Source organism: Cynocephalus volans, chromosome 16, assembly GCF_027409185.1.
Source record: "Cynocephalus volans isolate mCynVol1 chromosome 16, mCynVol1.pri, whole genome shotgun sequence".
NCBI lineage: Eukaryota > Metazoa > Chordata > Mammalia > Dermoptera > Cynocephalidae > Cynocephalus > Cynocephalus volans.
The window spans coordinates 50,498,577-50,520,737 of NC_084475.1; the positions used below are offsets into that span (position 1 = coordinate 50,498,577).

At 37.4% G+C, this 22,161-nt stretch overlaps 1 protein-coding gene across 1 annotated transcript in view; it reads right to left on the reverse strand.

The window, feature by feature from the left end:
- Positions 1–1,214: 1,214 nt before the first annotated feature.
- The window catches only part of PTPRD (protein tyrosine phosphatase receptor type D), a 290,275-nt gene continuing 269,328 nt past the window's right edge, over positions 1,215–22,161 (reverse strand). Inside the window, exons 31-37 of the mRNA XM_063080420.1 lie at positions 11,721–12,006; positions 11,115–11,293; positions 10,361–10,487; positions 9,064–9,189; positions 5,949–6,103; positions 3,019–3,154; positions 1,215–1,283 (exon numbers count right to left, since the gene is read on the reverse strand). Of these exons, the coding sequence (XP_062936490.1) occupies positions 1,215–1,283; positions 3,019–3,154; positions 5,949–6,103; positions 9,064–9,189; positions 10,361–10,487; positions 11,115–11,293; positions 11,721–12,006 (1,078 nt within the window). The remainder of the gene's footprint in view (positions 1,284–3,018; positions 3,155–5,948; positions 6,104–9,063; positions 9,190–10,360; positions 10,488–11,114; positions 11,294–11,720; positions 12,007–22,161) is intronic.

Sequence of the window (22,161 nt, forward strand, 5' to 3'; positions counted from 1 at the left end):
TATTGAACTTTTTTGGAAGCCTGGCTAACAAAATGGTATTAATACGATTGGGTGGGTGGAGGGAGATGGGGTAGGAAATCTGGGGGGTGAGGTTTGACAATCACTGATGTGCATTCCTCATTTCCCTTTAAAAAAAAATGAAAGTTTTGTGACATTAATACCAATATGTCATAAAATTAAGAAAAAAATCAAAAAAGATGTTTACAACAGCTCTTTTACCTTAAAAAAAAAAAAAAAAGTAAATCCTGGAAGAACTGAATGACAGCTATATTTTGTATGGACACACTGTCTATATATACATAGACACCCTTAGAAGATATGGATATATATGTATATATGTTAGCAGCAACTTTATACTTTGCGCCTCCCTGTTGATTCCAAAAACAAAACAAAATTCTCTTTCATTATTTGAAGAGAATGGGTACTTTCTCACCAATCAAACTGAACAGAAGTGTAAAAGTATTATCTGATGAGACCGATACTGTAGATTGAGTATTGCACAAAAATGTGCAAATTTTCAAATTATTTGATATTTCTACAGCAAGATATTACAGATAACAGTTCTACAGCTTAAAAAACCTTACAATTTGGAAATAAAAAATGAATTTATGTAACTTCTTTAAAATTCACTTTATCGAATGATACATTTTGTTAAAAAAAAAGTTTACACAGTTAGAAATGAAGCACAGGTCAGCAGTATCTTTACAATACTAAAAAACTAAATCAAGGACTTTCTTTTTAAACGTTCCCTCCCCTTTTCCCCCTAAATGTTATTATGAGCAGTATGGTGGGAAGGGGCAATGGTGAAACAGAGTCCATTTTACTGTGAGAAGCCACACCAGCAAATGTCTTGCACTGAACTGCAGCACACTGGTCATGTCTCCTTGCACCTATTAAGCAATCCTGAACAAGATGGTGGTTCTTTGCTGTGATTTCTTCTTCCCTTTATTTTGAATCCTTGAGGTATCTGTAAATAAAATCCTTCAGATGCCCCATCAGTCAGGATTCTTTTTATTATTTTTCAGGTTAGATTATTAAACTGAATTCTTGGTCCCCCTGGAATAGTTTGTTTTTAATTTTTGTGTGTAATAGTCCCACTAAGTAGTTGTTAGCTAGAAGTTAAGAAGGACTTCTCAAGTGCCCTGTATGGCTCAGAAGAGACTCCATGGATATTGAAGGGCCTGCAGTAAAAATCCGGAATGGGTCAGGGGTTTCTACGTTGCATAGTGATCAAAGCTGCCCAGGTATTCCAGTGCGGCTCGATAGCAAAACTGATACTGATCCTGCAGGAGACAAGGCATGAGCAGAAAGAGAAGGGACCACGTGTATGTTTTAATAGGCAAACGAAAATCAATACTGGAAAACAAAGTTACATCTATACAGGAGCAAAATCACTACTTTTGTCAATCAATTCAATGACCAACTAGCTATAGTGAACAAAGAACAATTAGCCACATGGGGTGTTTATCACCAATCAATTTGACTAAAATAGTCTCTTAATTCCAAGTAGTGACAGTTCAAGTGAACATTATCTTCCAGACCAGTGTGAACTATTTTTCAAATATCATCCAACAATTACCACCAACTGAACATACGAACTCCTTATATGCCACAGCCATATAAAATGCTTTGAGAGAAACCTGGATTTATTTATCTTCTGGGCTACTGCCAACAGGATTTGAATTTTTAGAAGAATAATTCTGATTAGACTGTAGACCCTTGCTACCTGCAATCAAAATTACTTACAAACATTTCTGATGTTCATATATAAGAGAGAGACATAGACAAAAGGTAGCTGGGGAGGAACACCAGGCACACAAAGCCATTTATGCAGGGCTATGGACTTTCATCTCTGAAAATGGCATCACAAGATTGGCTGCCATGTCAAAAAATACCTGTGCCATTGAGCCTAATTCAGTGTGAACGCTAGTTGTCTGTTCTAGAAGGGTCCACACTAAAATAAAGGTCTGAAGCATGCCCTTTTTCAGAAAAGGAAGAATGCTGTCCTAATGGAAAAAATCAGAGCATTGTTGGAGAGAAGGAAAAATTACAATTTACAGATGACTATAGGAATGAGAAAAAGTAGGATTTTCCCCATAAAAGAAACTTATTTTCAGTAGTCAATGGGGCTGAAAGTAGATAGTTTCTATTTTGCTTAAATGTGCGTTTTTCTATAATAAAAATGGTAATGCAAAATAAATGGAGTTTCCTTTCCTATCTTGTCACAGTAAGTTGCTTGGCTAAGTGCAAAGGCTTTTTAAATGTCCAATTTCCCTCTGTCACCCCCAACGCCGATTAAGTTTGTCAGGCTGACATAATGTTTTGAGTATTGTAAGCCAATTGCTTCCACTATTTTGAAATCAAAGTCTGGAAGATATTGTTGATGATGAATTTTGGGACACATATAAGTTGTATAATTTGGTGGCCTTCCGAGAAACAAACGTTACCGCTATCAATAGGCCAGACTGGCTACATTATGAACACATATTATTCTGAGAAATATCCAAATTTCCATATTAATTATTGGAATAGAAAACGGGGGGCTAATTTCTCTAGGCCTATCCAGGATCCAAATATTTAAAATGACCACCGTTAAAGGAAACAGATCAGTTGATGTATCTGTAGGCACACAGAAAGGAGAAGTAAAATAGGCTGAGGGTATATTATGTGCCAAACATTATGCTTTTTATAAATATATACAAATGTTTAAAATATATATTAATATGTATATAATGAATTATATGAAATTGCCATTTTATAGATCAAAAAATGGTCAAATAGTGACAATTTAACATGGTTCAACCTAACATATCTTTCATAATTTCGGCAACAACACTAACATTGCTACTGTCTCCCCATGTAAAGTGGGAAATGAGTTTCCAAAATATTAAATCCAATGCTTTTCCCACTGTGTTTTGCCTTTTTTTTGCACCTGGTGTGGAGAGTCTCTGGACTCAGGTCTTGGCTAGTAAAGTGTAGGCTCTTCAGCTGTGACAAACACCTGAAGATTTTCCTTACCTCCGTCTGTACCATGGCTGGTCGTTGCGTTCTTAACATTTTGACAGTCTGGAAGATATCTACAACTCCTTCATATCTCATTCTTTCCAAAACAATGCTTAGTGTTATGAAGACTCCAGTTCTTCCAACACCCGCGCTGCCACAATAACAAAGGCACGTTACTGGATGAGACATTTGTTTGGAGGTGGACATACTTCTACCAGCTTCCACACCCCATGTTTCTCCACAGCAATGTTCTGGAGAACGGGGTCTCAAGCTCACAAAATGATTACTCTTGGAATATTGCATCATGATAACATGTAAGAATGAATGTGAAGTAATTAGGATTATGTCTTGAAAGATAACTTTTCAACTGGAGTTGTACACCATTTTAGAAAGACCAAGAAAATAAATATTGTAAAATAAATGGACAAAAGGAAGGGTAAATAAAATGTAGGTTTATATTATTCATGCAGATCCTGAAATTATACGCCTTGCCTGCTTTATTTTTAAAGTATTAAGTAATTCAGAATAGGTGAACTAAAACTGGTACTTTTCTGGTACATAATTAACTTCTTATAGTCACTTAAAGTCTGTCGAGGATGTCCTATCATCTAGATATAAGTCTATAACAAGGCATATAAACTATTCAAATATTGACATTGTTTTTAATATGTGAAAAGATTTTTATAACAAACAGGGTTTTAATATGGGATTTTTCACTTAGTCTTCAGGAGGGTTTATGAATATCCTGTAAGTATATGTATGGATTGTGAAAATGTTTTTTTTTTTTTCCTATTTCCTGATAACTTTCAACAGATTCTCAAAGTGGTCTGTAATCTAAAAATAATGGATTTGAGCCATTGATCTCTACACTTATCTAGTATTTTTAAATGATTAGCAGCTAAAACCTTAGCATTCCTTTGGCCACATTTAGCAAGGTTTTGAGTTTCTGTTGTCTTTACTCTTTTAAGATACTTCAAGAATCGTCACAGCAGCAAGAAAGAAAATTAATTCATATCTCTTGTGCACGTAAGAAGCAGAAAGCATCTGGAGGTTTAGGTAATGAGGAAAACAGTGAATAATCTGAAAATCCCAATATTTTTGGATCCTAATTAAATGGTGAGTGTAACACTTGGGCACAGGCTACAGAAAATAGATGGGTTACTTTACTTGGGGATGTAACTGACAGTTATATATTATTAGTATGTTTCTTTATAAACTGGGATTTCTAAAGTCTAAACAGAAATGTCAAGGAAGGTTTTAAAATCCATGGACAGTCTTTAAAAAGCAAGTGAGGATGTCCAGCAGCAGTCAAGGCTTCTGGTAAGGTGGAGTAGATGACTTTGAAGGTCCCTTTCAACCTTGGAAATGTCTCTTGCTTCTGAGAGACTGTGATTTATGATCTTTTTGTTGACTGGTCCAGGTACTCTGGAGTCTATCTTACTTTGATTTGGTTGTTCAAATGTAATAAAAATATTGTTTCTGGCTTTCCACTAAGTATTTTCAAGAAAAGAACATACATTGCCATTATAACTTCTGAATTTATTGACTTTATCAATATGTTTAATAGGTTATAAAAAAGAAAAATGGTGTATTCAGGAAATTCCAGATAAAATATCTTGAAGTCTTCAATATACACAAGATATATGTGATTAATATGTCATAGCATTTGTACTAAAGGATTGTCTAAATCATTTTGTGATGGCAAAAGAAATGAGAACACACATATACTCGTGTGAATGGCTAAAGCTAAGAATGTATATTAAAGATATTCTTTTCCTCATTGTTTAAGTTAGCATTTGGGCAAATTATATGGAAAATTTTTTAAAAAATCTAGATAATTCAAGCCCAACATATACTTTGAATATTTGAGTTCATGGGCCATTTCCTACATGCTTTTTGGATATTAGACAAAGGATTTCTGATAACTCAACACTACTGTGTATAAATAAGATGTTTGTCATATAATATACCATGCCTGAGAAACAAAGGGTGCTAGAAAGGATCTTGGAGATCAGCTGAGAAAACTGAGGTCCAGAGACATTTCCCTATTGTTATGGTGCTACATAATTGTAGAACTGGGACTACAACACAGATATCTTGAAGCCCAAGTCTAATGTTTGTCCTGTTTTGAGACCCTGCCTCTTATGTCATGAAGAACTCTAATTTTTTTGAAGTGCTAAAGCAAAATAAATTTCTAATAAGCCCTTTCAAGATTTGGACTATGTTAGAAACTGAGACTTCAAGTTGCTAGAATCCTAAAATATATAAGTTTAAATAAAATTAGGTGAATTCCTTTAGCTAGAAGGTTTCTGCATAGCATCTTCCAAAAGCAATGAAGTTATGGTTAATGTGTGAACTATTTACTTGCTATTTTATTAACTTCAATGACTTGGATTATAAAATGATCTAGAAACTATTGAAAATAATTAAATTGAAGGTGCTTCATTTTCTGATAGAGCAACAATTTTCAAGCAAATTGCATTTTTAACTAAGGTATCCTTCTAATCGCATATTGACTGGCAAGAATTAGTATTGTCATTAATGCTTAATAGCTATTTATGGCTTTCCCAAGAAGACAAACACAGTTATCAGTGCAATGCTATGAAAGCAAAGCAAATAATAAATGATTAACAAAATAAATTACTATGGAATGTACCAATAATTCCTACTATGGTAAAATAGACAAGGAAAACCAGAGTTTGGTTTTCTTCTTACAAGAGATAAATTTTGGGGATAAAAATTTCCCTCTGATTATTTTCATTTTACGGAAAAACAGAAAAATGAGTCTTTAAGTTTCACCATACATTTCGGAGAATAAAATTTCAATTATGCAGATTCACTCCAATAAGCTTGTATAGACAATGACAAAACGATAACACTTATTTTCAAGGTTGTCATTGCATTAATCACAAATTGAAACTCATTATTCTTGCTTCTTAACTCACCTGCAATGGACTGAAATGGGCCCATCTTGGCCAAACTGCTCTTTTGTTTTATGGACTTGGCCAATGAAGTCAATAAATCCTTCTCCAGACTTTGGTACTCCCTGTTCTGGCCAGTCAGTGAACTGGAACTGCCTCACTGTTCGGGACTGGCCGTCCTTTAGAGAGAAAGCCACATACCCAGCCACAGAGGACGCCGCCAGGAGGATTCAGCAAGTGCACAGACCACAAGAGCAATCGTAATATTTTTTCCAAAAATAAAAAGGGTGGAAAATGTTAGGAACATTTTTAACTAGAAATTTAGTTATGTTTGTGTCATATCTGCTACTAACACTCTCTACATTCATGTACATTTAAATCACAAATTTATTTACTCCCACAATGCCCAGTTAAAAACTTAGGTTCTCAGATAGTAAATAGCCATATAGTTCCCCTATCAGCAGATGCTCCTGAGACCCCAAGTTTTGGTTCAAAATCATTGACCATGTCCACATTCTTTCCAAAGTGAAACATATATTCTCACTTTCAGAGTCCAATAACTTCTCTATATTGAAAGGAGTATCCAGGCATGGCATCCAGGCCAGACATTTTGCTGTTGCCACGATAACTTCTCTGCTGTGCTTGCTTATTTCTAGCATTGTCAAATGACAAATGGTGACATTTAATAGATCTGACACAAACCGGGTAGTTGTTGTTAACCTGAATGTCCCACATGTCTCAGAGGCATATAATTTCTACCCATGGCAGGGGACACAGCAGGTGCCATGTGACTGTGCTGTTAAGCAGGAAGTGAAGCATCCCTCAAAGAGGCCAAAGAGATTATTAGCAAATAAATGCCCTTTTCTGAAAAATGAACTCTTCTGGGCTGACCACAGAAATTAAGAATGCTGTGGGGGGCTTTAACACAGGCACACCAAAAGGCAGAAAGAAATCAAGCCAGATGCAAGAAGAGTCTTTCTTTTCTAGTGATTGATTAGGCATAATTGCTCTGACTCATGAAATATAAATGGTTTGAAAAGAAGATACTAAGGCATTCCTCATTCCTTCTGGAATGTTACAGTGTTTTCGGAAGCACAAGAGCAGAAGGGACCTTCTGTTTACAGAAGCAGGAATAACAATTACGCCTATCAGCTTTCTCTCCTGAATCATCAGAAGAGAGAGAGAATCCAAACTCCAAACTTAGAAGGACTGATCCCATGTGCCTCTTCCATTTGAAGAGACTTCAACTCATTCTTCCTCTCCACTTTTGTTAATGCTTCTTTAAAGGTCTTCTGGATACAGGCGCATCCAAAATTTTCCAGGTAAGTAGAGAGACTCAATCCTTGTCTTCAGTCATATTGAGAAGAGGCAGTAGCTCAACTCTAGACAAGCACACACCAGCTAGCCTGGTTGTGCCCACAGGCACAGGGTAGATTCCTGACTGATGTCATTTTGGGACGGTGGCAAAACAGGCAGATCACATCAACTTTGAGGAATACAGAAATAACTACTTAGCCCCATAACTAACTTGAGGATGGTTGCCATGGAAACATGATTTACTTCTCTCTCATTCTGGAAAAGCACAAGAAAAAAAGCCAGAGGCTAGGCAATGCAGATTTGTTCTCCTCTGAATGTCCTGGCGATTGCATTTCTGGCCACAGTTGCTCCTAACAGCAAGAAGAGGTCATAGCACAAACTCTTACCATCGACAGGAGAAATCATTTGACTCCATTTGAAGGTTATCTGTTTAACAATAATGTATTCTCAAGTGCCAACTTTCTTTCTAAATTGGGAAGTTGAGATTAGAAACACTCCAGGAGTACAAACAGCAAGTGCTGTGGTAGCTAAGAAAAGTATACAACCACAGGGAGACTTTTTTAAAACATGTGAACAAAGTCTGTGTCAGTCTTTCTTTTGCTTACTGTGATTGGATTGAACCTGGCATGTGGAGAGTAGGAAAGACGTCTTTGCCATTGCTGGAGCCTGACTCCCAGTCTTTACCATCAGAAATAGGTGGTGAGTATACTTGGAACACACTTAACATTTTCATTCACATACCTAGCTTCAAATTCTGAAAGGGCCTGACTTTTTTTTAAACAATGGGCTGGGTCACTAAAGCATACTTTCTTGGGCAACTCAAAAACTAGGTCTAGGGACTTAATTGCTGCCTTGAGTACAGTCACCTTCAGAGTAGTTAAACCTTCAGACTGTCTAGGATTAACAGGTCTGTCACTTGGGCCAACCTTCCTGCTAACCAATTTCTCTTTCACTTCAGGTCAACAGCCAGGCTTCGGGGATTACCAGACAATCTCCAAACATGAGTTTGGAGAAAGCTGCTTTCCAGAAAAAACAGTGGATCAAGTGAATAGCTCTACCCTGTAGTATTATTCAACCCACCCACTGTGACAGTTCCAAAAACAAAACAGGGCTTTGAACTGACCCGGTCTCCCCTAAGATGTGTTTGTAATCATGGTTTGAAAGTGGCCAAAGGCAAAGATATTAATGTTTATGCATAGAACATCTTACATCAGGGCTGAACTCTGGACTCAGCAATCTAGATAAAAAAATGCAGAATGAGAATTAGCCAGCAAGGGTCGTGGGTGCACAGCTCTCGTGGACAGACACATTAGCACACCGAGGAATAAACCATGCCAAAAATCAAATTAGAATGTGCAAAGCTTGTCAGATTCTTCTAAAGAATGCCATTTGCTCTGCAGTTTTAAAATCACACCAAATTAACCTCCAAGCCCAAATGACCTAAAGGGCTTTGCCAAACAACAACATATTTACAGCCTCAAGTAATGAAGAAGTCAAAGAAGCTCCAAAGAGAATAAGCTGAGAAGGTGAATGTCAGCACGGCCAACCAATCAGTAAATGCTTCCCAGCACAAACACACACCAAGTGCATCTCCAAAGTTGGGCTGCCAGATGTTATGTCTGAATGGAAGCCAAACCTGGGTTTGTGAGAATGCTTGCCAGACAGAGGAAAAGTCACTCTTACATTAAGAAAGAACAGTCCCTCAGGATGTGATTTCTTTTCTCCTTGGGATTATGGTCACTTGGCAAATGTTTCCTGAGAGAGGTATATTTTAGGCTACTTTTCAACTAATCATTAAGAACTGAAGATTATGCCAACTCACCCTGGCATCTGTGACCTTGAATTCCCTCAGGATATACTGTGGCATGTTATACTCAGCCATGGGATCTACAACAAAGTACTGGTATCTTGCGGACCGTTCTGCTGGCCAGTATTGATGACATTTCTCCTAATGGGAGAGAGGATTAATATTAAACTACACAAAGTGTAAAGAAGGTTTTGTCTATCATTAATCTGTCTATATATCTGTTTAATTTCTTTCTCTTGTTAATAAAATTTCAAAATCCAAGGCAATTCCAATTGCATGTGATTCATTTTCTTGTGGAAACCATCTGGTTCAATAATTGCCCACGGGATCCAGCACATATATACTTAGCATATAATAGCTGATTAATACACATCACTCAAATTGAATATTTCAATAGGGTATGCATCTTCATACCTGAAAGTTACCCAAATAATTTTATCAGTTCTTGGACAGTGCTGGCCACATCAATCATGCATTGCACACCACAGCAGAGTTGCACCACTGTGGTTTGGAATAAGGAGCACCATCAATGTGAATGCAGAAAGAAACCTCTGAAGTGATCTCATCGAATCTCACTTGTCAGTTGAGAAAACTGGGCTCAGGCAATTTTAATGATTTGGCTAAACTACACAGAGTCACTGGCCAAATCAGAATAAATGAGTTACTTTCCTAGTTTGATATTTCTTTTGCTCTCTCTGTGGGCTCTAAAAGATGGGTTTTAGCTGCACCTTGACCACTTAATTTACACAAAGAAGAGAGAGGAAGTATCTCGAGCAAATATGCTTGCATCTATTGAATCTAAGTGGTAGGTCCTTAGGTATGTCTAATATTATTTTATGTGTATTTCAGAATAATCATTTTTTAAAAGTGGACCTGGGATTACCAGATTATATCCTTAGAAAAACTGTCACTTTCCAACACTTTATTCAATGGGGGTGGAAGGTAAGCAAGGACGATTTTGCCTCAGGAATGAAAGTCCAGTTCCTTCACACAGGGAAATGATGGAGCCAAATGCAAATCTAGCCTGTCCACAGCAAAAGGAAATAAGAATATGCTGAGAGTCAGACATAAGTCAAACAGGGGCACCTGCTTCCTTGTTTCTATGACTATGCTTCATTGGAAATAAAGCACTAGTTCTTTCTTCAAAACACACAAATATTGGAAAACAACAAGGAAGGAATTGTCCAGATTGTGTTGAGAGAACTGTGCATTTCAAAGAAATGATGCTTGGCACTTGAGTTATAAAAATGAAATCCCCATTCCTGCACAGAGTGAACATCTTATGAGGAGACACACAGAGTGTCACACTTACTCTGCCCATTTCACGCAGCTTGGTGAGCATCACAACGATTGTGGAATTGTGTTCCCACAGCATCCGCCAGAAGTCTTCTGTGGTCTCTGCCAAGGGCCCCTGTGTAGCAATGTAAGCTTTCTGTTGTCTGAATTACAGAGAATGAAAAGAGCCTGTTAAAGTATGTAGAGAACATGCAAGCTCATATTTGATATGTAAACATCAAATCTGGTAACAGAAAATAAAAACATATTATTAATGTAATCGCAGTAAATTCCTGTTAAGATTGCATAAGCAAATAAAATCATTTAATACATTTTGAGGACTCCACAAAAGAAATTGCTTTGTTAATATTATGACGTATGTCTTTATCATGATGATTTAAATTTTAGCGCAATGCTAATAGCTCAATTTCATGTGTCATACAAATCACTCAGGAAATACTTAGTTGTGCAGCTTCATTTTCTAGAAATAACTCACACAATCTATTCAATTTATGATATATGGTACAAAACAGCTTCTTTTTTAACTCCTTCCAAATACAAATGGCTTCTCGAAGAGTACAGGAAGCCAGATTAAAAACCCCATAACTACTGCTTTTTATTCCTATCCAAAAAAAAAAAAAAAAAAAAAACCCCAAAACCCCAAGGGACTGAATGTTGACCTATACAGAAAGAAAACGGCTTTGAAGTGAGATGAAATTCTCTCTGGTTATGAAACTAGGGCACATGTAAATATCAAGGCTTTAAATTGTCAGGATAGGAAAAGTATATACCTATATCCATCAATAAAACTGGCGTTGATGTAATCAGACCCTTCCACTCCCCGGATAGGCTGCAGGCATACCCTTGTGGATTCATAGGGCATGATATTAACAAGGCGATTTTTGAATTTATTACATGGAAGATTGGCACTGATGAATCTTGAGGTGTGAGCTTTTGAGCTGGCTAGACGCTGTTGAGTAGAAAAAAGAAAAGTCCAACAAAGATAATTTTAGTTTATGGTTTGAATGCCATGTACCCAATATGTCCTTTTTAGATATAATCTTTTGTTTACTTTAAAGTAAACGACTATTCAGACTACACTGCTTTTCACTTCTCCCTAGTTAGTTCATATAGCCTATTGAATTTTTAAATATGATGTTCTGAGAGTCCGATCTCTCCATTTAAATGAGGATACAAAAGTGAGGATACAAAAGGGCTCGAGGTATTGTTAGGAAGCAAAGAATAGAAGAGGAAAGTGTTTCATAATCAGACACCTGAGGAGGTCAAATGAATCTTGTGTTTCATACATTTGAAAGGTTAAGAAAGGAAACGCATTACTCAAAGACAATCCCAGAGTGACTTGCTCCTGAATAACCACATCACATCCAATACCATACCTTAAATTCAAGCTCCATTCCTGTGACATTCTCTCCTGTTTCTATTTGTGTCAGCTTCTGAATGTAGGCATACAAGTTTCTAGCTGGCACTTCGGTATTTCCACAAGTCACTGCTTCTAACAGTGCATCATGGATAAAGACGTACTGGTCTTCTGTTTGAACCATGTAATTCCTCTGGGCTCTCATTAAAGTTACATGGCCATAAATATCTACAGTTTTTTCATGCTTTATTCTTTCTAACATGGCATCTATTACGATGAAACAACCAGTCCGGCCAACTCCCGCGCTGTGAGGAAAACAGAGAGAAATACCCAAACAAGCCCATCAGAAAAACCAACACGTGATAAAATATTTTTATTATTAACTAGGTTTTATATGCATTGATTCTACTCAAATAGCTATTATGATGATTTTGGAACACTAAAGCACCATACCAGAATGTAGGGAACAAAATACTGAGTAAAACTAGTTACAAGACATAAAAATATTAAATCTATAATTACTATGCTCCTTGATCATCACAAAGTGAATGTTATTAAACCATTATGAAAAACTTTTAGGCTGTTTATATTTAGGAGATATTTTAAAAAATTGGTCAAGATCTAACCAGGCTATATATTTTTTGCAGACCCTCTTAGTCTATATTAGTTCAATTTACAATAAATAAAGATTGTTCTTACAATCTCAAAGTAAAGCCTTGTGTGGTTCCTATTTATCAGACCCTTCAGGCTGAGTATATTTATGTGTCAAGTATGGTTCAGTTCAAAATGTTTTTCTCCGCCTGATCATGCGTGTTTACCTGGCTGGTAAACATGTAATCAACAGGAATAGGTATATATCACCACCTTAGACACCAAGCGACAGTCTACTTCATTTGCTACATGCTCCTGTTTGCTGTCACCTGTGTATCTATGTGTTTATTTGTCCCTCCACCCATTGATTTATCCACCTCTTCCTTCAATGAACAATGAAGTACTACGCTAAGTGAAACAGAGGATTCAACAGTAAAGATGACTTGGATCCTACTTGCAAAGAGCTCGGAGTCTATCAAAGAACGTAATACCTTAGATAAGTATTTATAATTCAAGAAAGAAAAGGGATGTGTTGGTTTGGGGAAGATGTAGCATTTGAAATGGAACTTGAAAGACAGGAAAAATGGGGAACAGGGGATGTGGAATGCTGGAACAGCAAAAGAGAGAGAATGGCTTTTGTCATCATACTGTTGGCTCCAGGAGCTACACGTGACACGTTCAGTAGGTCTGGCAAGGCGCCTGTGCGAGAAATATACCAGAGTTCCAAAATGAATGAATTTAATGGGGAGCAGGGTGCCTGTCTCAACTGAAATGGTAATTTCTGTTGTCAAGTGACTGCAAGGTGGTTAAGAGCATTTTTTAAACAAAATGATACCTTTATTTAATTACTGATCAGTGTGCACAAAATACAGCTTCCATACAGGATTCTTGTGGTTTATAGACTAGGCTAAATGGGAATTTGATATAACCACTATCTTAAAATTGCTTACTTTTTTATGTCCAATGCCAGAGGGCCCCTGGATACTGATTCTAAGACTCCATTCAAGGTTTAAACCCACTAACTGACATGACATTGAGATATCATGCAAAAAAGCCTTCTGGGACGTAGAGTCTGAGAAATGATAGTATATACCTTGCACAGAACCAATTAGAAACCTGATGTGATGCAAACATTAATATAGAGTTCTGTTAGTCTGGTGGTTTCAAGGCACTCAGACCCACAAAGTCCCATTTTATATTTAGTTTGTTCTACTAAATAAACCTGTTAGATGGCAAGTTCTCTCTGTCATTCCCTGTCTCCACTCCCCACCCCCCCAGGTGGGATAAATCATCTCTGTCCCAGATCTTTTGGTGCCTCAAATACCCCTAAACTCCAATCTAAGTTAAACTGTATTGTTAGTCTGGTAGAATGGACATCCATAAACACAGGGCGCATCTTGAAAGCAGAAACTGCGTTTTTTGTTATCTCTGTGTGTCTCACACCGAGTATGCAGTAAGTGTTGAATAATGTTTGTTCAATAAATGAATGAATGAGTGAGTGGCATGAGAAGACTTATGTAATGAGCAGCCTATCCAGGTTAAAAAAAAATGGCTACTTGGGAAGCAGGACCGGTGAGTGAAAGGAATCCTACATTTGACAAAGGTTTGAAACTATGCAGGGAATATCTGAAGACCGCTCTACACAGTGTTTGATAGGGAATAAGGGAAGAGGAAAAAGTGCTTTAAGTTGTCTGTCTCCATGTCTGGGTTTCCTGATGTGCCATCGGACTTCTAATTGGATACAACTTCATGAAGTTCTTCGAAAACCACACTCCAAGCCTTAAGACTGAACCCCATATATCTAGTCAATTCCAGGCAATGGCAGGAATATTTTCACAAAATATGCATCAGGGACCATTCAAATGTCTGGTTGATGCATGGTTCTATATTCTGACAGAAAGATACCACAGAATCTTACAAAATTGGTATGAATAACTCCAACTTGAAACAGTATAGACCTCTTTGAGATGGTGATGGTTCAGTTTTTCAAAAAAATTGAAGAAAAAAAAACACATGTGCCTGAGTCTAAATCGTGAATTATGGGAAGAAAAGAAACAAGAGAGGGTTATGATTTGAACAAAACCTGTGCCCCGACACCAGAACACAAAATATTAACTGCCTAATCTTGCTGTTCATATGGAAGACAGGAAAGGAGCTGACCCTTGGAACTTATGCATCACCTTTTCTCTATGGTGAAGAGTTCTTGGGGACTTTAAATACTAGGCATGTGTCTTAGCTTGAAGCAAGACCATGAGGTTCAAGGTACTTTTTTCAGATACTTGAGAAAGTCACTTAACCTCTTCTCTGTTCTCCCATTTTTCTTAAGTTATGGTAGCAATGATTAACTCTAGTTAATTTTCTAGTGAGTTTAATTACCTAGTAAGTCCTAAGGCTGAATCAAACATACCAAGTGTTCTGCAAACATAAGAAGTTAGTCTGCAGGTACAATCTCCATTTCTAAATTTTCCCTTTCAAACTGACAACAAGGACCACGCATTATAATGCTGGGAAAATTATGATAGAATCACTGCAGGATCACTGGAGATTTGACTTTTTAAATGTTGGCTTTAATCTACCCCCCTCAAACTGATCTCCATTTTCTCCACCTATTTCCAATAAATGACACCTTACATTCAAGGAACTTTCTGCTTTCACATACACTGTCATTCCAAATGAGATGGCGGTCAAGGATCTTTCACCATAGTGATGGTGACTTGGAGGCATTCAGTAAATACTAGCTTCCTTTCCCCTTCTCTGATTCATAATATTTGGGAACTGCGCTCAAGTCATACAGCTCATGGGAGGTGGCAGAGCAGGGACCCCAATGCAGGATCTGAGATGCGAAGATTTAGCACTGCTTTTCATGGCACCCTATTGCCTCACACTGCTTTCTACCATTTGGGTCAGCAACAATTGCCAAAAATGGTGACTTTCCTGTAGCCCACCCCTCTGTAACATTCCTTTAGCAGTGCTTGACTGTCTCTATTGAAAAGATTTTTTTCCTTGGTTTCTACAACACTAGTTGTGGGAGTGTGGGAAACATCAGAGGCCTGACTGAGGTTGATGGTAGAAAGGAAGGAGATTTTGTAATTATCCCAAACACAAAATAACTCAAAACATTTAGTACATGAAATTTGCCAGAAAGAATTGTGTCGTAGTTCCATTGATTTTGTGATAGAGAAGATTCATATGAAGTTGGAAGGCAAAATCAAAGATGAACTCTAAATGTCATGTTCAGAAATCTACTGGCAGCCATTCAGACTACATGTCTCAGTAACATTTTGTATTTTTTCAAAAAATTTTCCACTGGATTCCTGTGCTGATTATTCCTATGCCTCTCTGGATTGTTCCATCTGTATCTCTTTCTCTGATTTAGATGCCTCTGCCAGCTCCCCAATTGTGGATACTGCCTCCAAAGTTCCATCCTTCTTTCTCTCATTCCCCTTCAAAGTTCAGTAATAATCTCCAAACAAATGATTCCTAGTGATGGCCCTTACTTTGAGCACAAGTGGAGACCTCTATTTCAAACTGCCTTCACGTTTCTCAAAAACAGATTTCAAGCTTAATCAGAATCTTCTCCTCTCACTTCTGCCCCTCGCACTCTCACTCTCTCTCTCCTTGACACAAAGGTCTAAAATTGAAGAATCACCTTGGACTGTTCTAGCCCCTTGCCCTGCACAATAATAAATTATAACTTTTTGTGCACTTGACCTCTACAGTTTTAGTCAGCTCTCTATCAGTGGTGTGCTGGAGCTGGCAAAAGGCAATTAAATTTCAGGAATTTTGTTGAAATAAATATATTAGAAATAGGTTATACTCAAAACTCATTTCTTATTTTATGCAGTTGAGGTGAAAATATTATATAATGATGTGCTACTGCTCATCTGTCCCCAGTGACCCCACGTTTGTAGCTTAAAATCATCCATGGTGGGGATATTCACACCAAAGAAATTGCAAATACTACTCCCCCCCCCCGCAGAAAAAAGTAACAACCAGAGAGTTTTTTTGTTTTTGTTTTTGACCAGCACATACCATATATACTAAATTGACCATTCCCACTACCCTGGGACGGACAGCAATGTGCTCATTACTTTGTTCTGCCATCCACATTTGCTGTCTCCTCTTTCAAAAGACTCCGTAGACTATTATTCCACAAATATTTACTGAGTGCCTACCATGTGCTAAGACATCGAAGAAGCAGTCAGGAAAACAAACGTGATCCTCTCCTCTTGAAGATGACAGGTGAGAGGGGGAATTACACATTAAGTCATCACATGAGTAAGTGTCTAGTTACAAAACTCAACAACGGCTGTGAGGCAAAGGTGCAGGATGCTGGCAACACACCTTTGAGGAAGTGTCATTTGATACCTGTTATGGACTGAACTGTGTCCCTCCCCTCAAAACTCATGTGTTGGAACCCTAACTCCCAGTATCACTGTATTAGAGATAGGGCCTCTGGGAGGTAATTAAGCTTAAATGAGGTTATAAGGTGGAAGCACTAATCAGATAGGATTGGTGTCCTTCTAGGAAGAGAAAGAGACACCAGGATCTTTGTCTCTGCACACGCAGGGAGAAAAGGCCACGTGAGGACACAGCAAGAAAGTGGTCATTTAAAAACTGGGAAGGGGGGCCTTGAAAGAAACCAACTCTGACAGCACCTTGATTTTGAACTTCAGTCACCAGAACTGTGAGAAAATAAATTGCTATAATTTAAGCCACCCAGTCTGTGGTATTTTGTTATGGCAGCCCTAGCAGACTAGTACCTAAAGGACAAGTAAATGCTTGCTAAGTGAAGAAAGGTGAAACAGCTTTTGAAGAGAAAGAATATCAAAGAAAAGGCACTGGAATAGAAAATAGCATGTATGAACAAATAAGAGAAAGCCGGTGGCTGGAAGGCAGTGAGAAAAAAAGCTCATGTTCTGCATACATATTTTCCATTTTAATGGTTGTTTATAACATTTTTAGTAAACTCATATTAACATTCATTATTTAGAATAATGCTGTTTCACATGTTTCATAGTTTATCTTTCTGACTTGGCTCACATATCCTTGAGTTTTTTACTTTGATACATGTATTGGTTGGCTAAAATATGTCTTTGGATAATGTTTCATATAAAATATGCATACATGGAATTATTTCTGATGCCCTGTATATCTGAAAAATGTGGGGTTTTTTTTGTGTGTGTGCCTTTACATATGACCAACAGCTTTGTTGTGTGCAGGATTACTGGACTCCAATATTATCTCCTCAAACTCTAAATATATTGATCCATGGTCTTCCTCTGTATTTTGTAAAAGCCATAGACCAGTCTGAATTTTGGTCTTAACGTTAAAACTGCATGGCTCTCAGGCAATATTTTTATTATAAGATGACTTTCTCTCAATACAAGTCAAATTAAACATGTCATAATCTTTCCCACCTCTGAGCCTTTGCATATGCAGGTCCTTCCACCTCCTCAACATCTCTGTCTGTTGACATTTACCTTCCTTCAAGAGTCACCTCAAGTGCTGCATCATTGATCAGGATTTTCCCCTTGATTTATTCCTGTTTGGACTCCTGTGAAAATTTATACTTTTCCCAGTAACTTCCTTACTTTATTTTTGTTTTTTGGTTATTATCCTCATGCCATTGGATAATCTCCTCTAGGGAAAGGACAATAGCTATTTTGACTGCACTGCATTTGACAATTTCCCATAGCAACTTCCTTGCCAAGGAAATTGAAAATGCTCAGCTCGAGTTGAGAAATTAAAAAAAAAAATTTAAAAATATTAAGTCCTCCACTGGATCAATAATGCATACAGGAACATTCCCCAAAGCCCCCAACATGAGAATATTCCTTTGATACACGTTTACAAAGATAAAGGTAATTTTTGTCATTGGATGAGATGGAAACAACCAGTGCCTGTGCTTTAACTCCAGTTGCTCAGAAATAACAAACCTCAGGCATTCTTTTTTTTTTTTTTTTTTTCAAGAAACTAAATGTTGAAAATTCAGAGCTTTTAAAAGTATGCCAGTCTACTTTTGTTTGAATTTCCAAGTTCCCATAGCAGCATGTATTTATTTTACTTCCTTCTCTAATTTACTGTTTTCCAACCATCAGTATCTGAGTGCAGTGCATCTCTCTAAGTAAAGGATTGTAGTTCTAAAAGCAAATGCATTTTTCTTTGATCCTGAAAAACTCAGCTCCTCCTTGCAGTGATAATGACGGAACCCTATTTAGTGCTGTTTGTTTTTCATCATTTCAACGGCCTTCAACCTGAAACATGATAAGAACAGCAAAACTGATAAACCACCCTTATTTTTATCTGTTTTCTGTCAGAGTAGTTGCCAAGCACTGAGACAGATTTTTCTCAATATCTTTAAAAAAACGAGTGTATAACCATGTGCTCCAGGCTGAGGCCAGCACAATTCAGTACGTTTATTATATTACAGAAAATTCCAGGAAAAAGGGAAGAAGACAGCAATTTTAAATCAAGTCTAGCATTATGTTGGACCCCACTATCCCTGAAGCAAAATCAACTTTCTAAGTTATCTTCCAGTGACGGTAATGATTTCACTAATGAGAATCAGAACACAAATAGACTATACTTGTTTTTACTTCTGCAGCAAACCAAATTATTGCTAAATTGTAGCCTTAAAAAAAGAAAAAAATTCATTGAGTGATAGACATTCCAGGGTTTACAAGCTGAAAGACTATTCAATCCATTAAACAAATACGCCGACTAGGAAATTGTTATTACTTCAATATTATCATTCATCCAGTTATAACATTTGTTTTCAATTTCAAAAAACATGATTGAGTTAGTCCCACGAGTTGAAATATGCTTAATGTCCCATGATGCAATACAGTAGTAATGTGTGAAAAGAAAAAATTAAGAGGCATAAGGGAACTATTTTTTGCTAAAATCATTTTGGAGACGTGTTTAAAAGTTGGCTTTTCTGATTAATTTGGTGGAGTTTAATGCTGACCCTTTACTGATAATTCAATGATCTGGCAAAGAAAGACAAAGAATTAGGAGATTTCACAGATCATTTATTGGGGTGCAAAGACTGTAAAATATAAACCAAAAATCACTGTGAGCATTTTGTACACATATCAGTTCATAATTTGATTGAATATTATAATTCAGCTATAAAAATGGTGTTTATGAACTCCAAATATATAAACAAGGGCATCTGTGAGAATGGATTGACTTCTATGACTCGGGCATATAAGATGAATCAGGTGACCATCCCGATAAAACTGTGATGTGATTCTAACGAGTCTGCTGTTTTGAAACTCTTCTTTCATTCTTTGTTAAAAATCAACATTTGGGTCGGCCCGTGGCTCACTCGGGAGAGTGCGGTGCTGGTAGCGCCGAGGCCATGGGTTCGGATCCTATATGGGGATGGCCTGTGCGCTCATTGGCTGAGCGTGGTGCGGACCACACTGTGCTGAGGGCTGTGATCCCCTTACCGGTCAAAAAAAAAAAGAAAAAAAAAAAATCAACATTTAACTTAAGAAGCTATATTGGGCATCTTTAGAATACTTGGGGCTCTCTATGAAAAGTGACCTTTAGATATTTCATTATTTTCTAGAATCTATTTTACCTAGAATAACCAGAGAAATTATGGGGTTTTCTTTGATACAAGTATTCATCTGCCCAATTCACTTTTATATATTATGAAATAAAAATATTTTTTTAAAAATTGTCATTGAAATGCAGTCAAAATATCTATACTATTAAATGTAGACTATAAGCCTATATAATGTGGTTGTTTTGGAGGGCAATTTTGCAGTGTCCATTAAAACGTTAAATGCACATATTCCTTGACACAGCACCCACATTTCTAGAGATCTGTCAAGGAGGTCTATGTACATACACATACGCACAGAGAGACTTAAAAAGACTTATTGCAGCATCATTTGAAATAGCAAATTAAGTGGTTAAAACAATTACGAGTACAGAACTGGTTAAACTATGATATATCAATACCATGAAAATACTATGTAGCAGTTAAAAAGAACGAGATGGGGCCAACCCCGCGGCGCACTCGGGAGAGTGCAGCGCTGCGAGCACGGCAGTGCTCCCGCAGCAGGTTCGGATCCTATATAAAGATGGCCGCGGTGCGCTCACTAGCTGAGCGTGGTGCGGCCGGTCACAAAAAGACAAAAAAAAAAAAAAAAAAAGAACGAGATGAATACATGCATTTATCATTCCCTCTGAAAATTTCTAAAACATTGCTAAGTCCACCTAAATATGTCACAGAGCAATATACACAATACTCATATCTTTCAACACAAGACTATATATTTCAATATGTACAATGTTAATGCATAGAACATGATCTGGAAAGATACACAAATTATAAAAAATAGCTACCTCTGAGAGGAGGAACTGGTGATGGCGGCGGTATGAGTGGACTTTCACTTTAGCTGAAGTATTTTTTTTTTTTAACAAGGACAACATAATCATGTAATAATGAAATCAAAAGCAAATGTAAAACAATGGGCACAAAGTCACTATAATAAAAGTCATAATTAAAGATCGATAGACCATTGAAGCCCCAAAGAGGCAGACAAGATGCAACCCCATTCACTCTAGCTCGGGAATATTGCCTTACCCAGAGAGGGATTCTCAGGAGAAGTCTGGTGGTGTTGGTAGCTCCTTGAGCACTGACTTAGTTGTACAATCCAGTATGGCTTTTAAGAAGTGGGTTTCAGAAAGAGGGGAGATATAGGAGTCACCATAGAGAGGAGAATGCTTGGCAAAGAGTTAAAACAAGCTAAAGTTAGGTTGAGATCGCTCCAGAATGGTAGAGCGCATGCTCAGCTGGCATCCTCTGATGATCAAAAGAAGTTCACACTTCATCGACAGAGAAGAAGCAGAGACCAAGCACGGAGCTCCTAACCAGCCTGATAAGATTCCTAGTGTACAATACTGAGAGGTCAAGGGCGACCTACCCAGATTACATTCCCTCAGGGCATTTTATTTTCCCATAATGGGTGAAAGGAAATTTCTTAAAAGAAAGAAGCCTACGAAAAACCAAAATCCACATGGGCCTTGATCGGACTTTTTCAAATATGTAGACCCAAACAAAAATCCTCCAAAGACTTTTGCGTGATCTTGGCTCCGTCCCAACATTATCTGCCAAACACATTCTCTATTATTCTTAAAATGTGATGTTCAAGATAAATGAGAAGGCTAATATGTTTATATAAAGAACACCTGAATATGCCAGAGTAGGTCTCATTTTGCAGATGGATAGCGGCAGCCATCAGGCATGGATAGAAACAGATTCAGCTGGCTCTGATAGTTGGTAGTTGACACGAATCTGAATAAAAGGCAATTGAACGATGTTATGGAAGTACAGTCCTTCAGTATTGGCGAGGGACTGGTTCCAGGACTCTTCTCTCCATAATCTGCAGATGCTCAAGTCCCTGATATAAAAGGTATAGTATTCACATACAACCTACGCACGACCTCCTGTATGCTTTACTTTTTATTTTTTATTTTTGCAGCTGGCTGGTGTGGGGCTCCCAAACCCTTGAATCTGGTGTTATAAAATCGTACTTTAACCAACTGAGCTAATCAGCCGACCCCTCCTGATACTTTAAATCATCTCTAGATTATTCATAATACCTAATACGATATAAATGCTATATAAATAGTAAATAGCTGTTGTATGGTACTGGCTTCTTTATTTGTATTTTTTTTTTATCGTTGTATTGTTATTTTTTATTTTTTAAAATATTTTCAATCCACAGTTGGTTGACTCCGCAGAGGCCAGAACCTGTGGATACACAGGGCCAACCATATAAAGAACTGTATCATTTACTGGGAGATTTTCTTTGTACATGGCCATATCAGTTCAGTCCATATTCTAA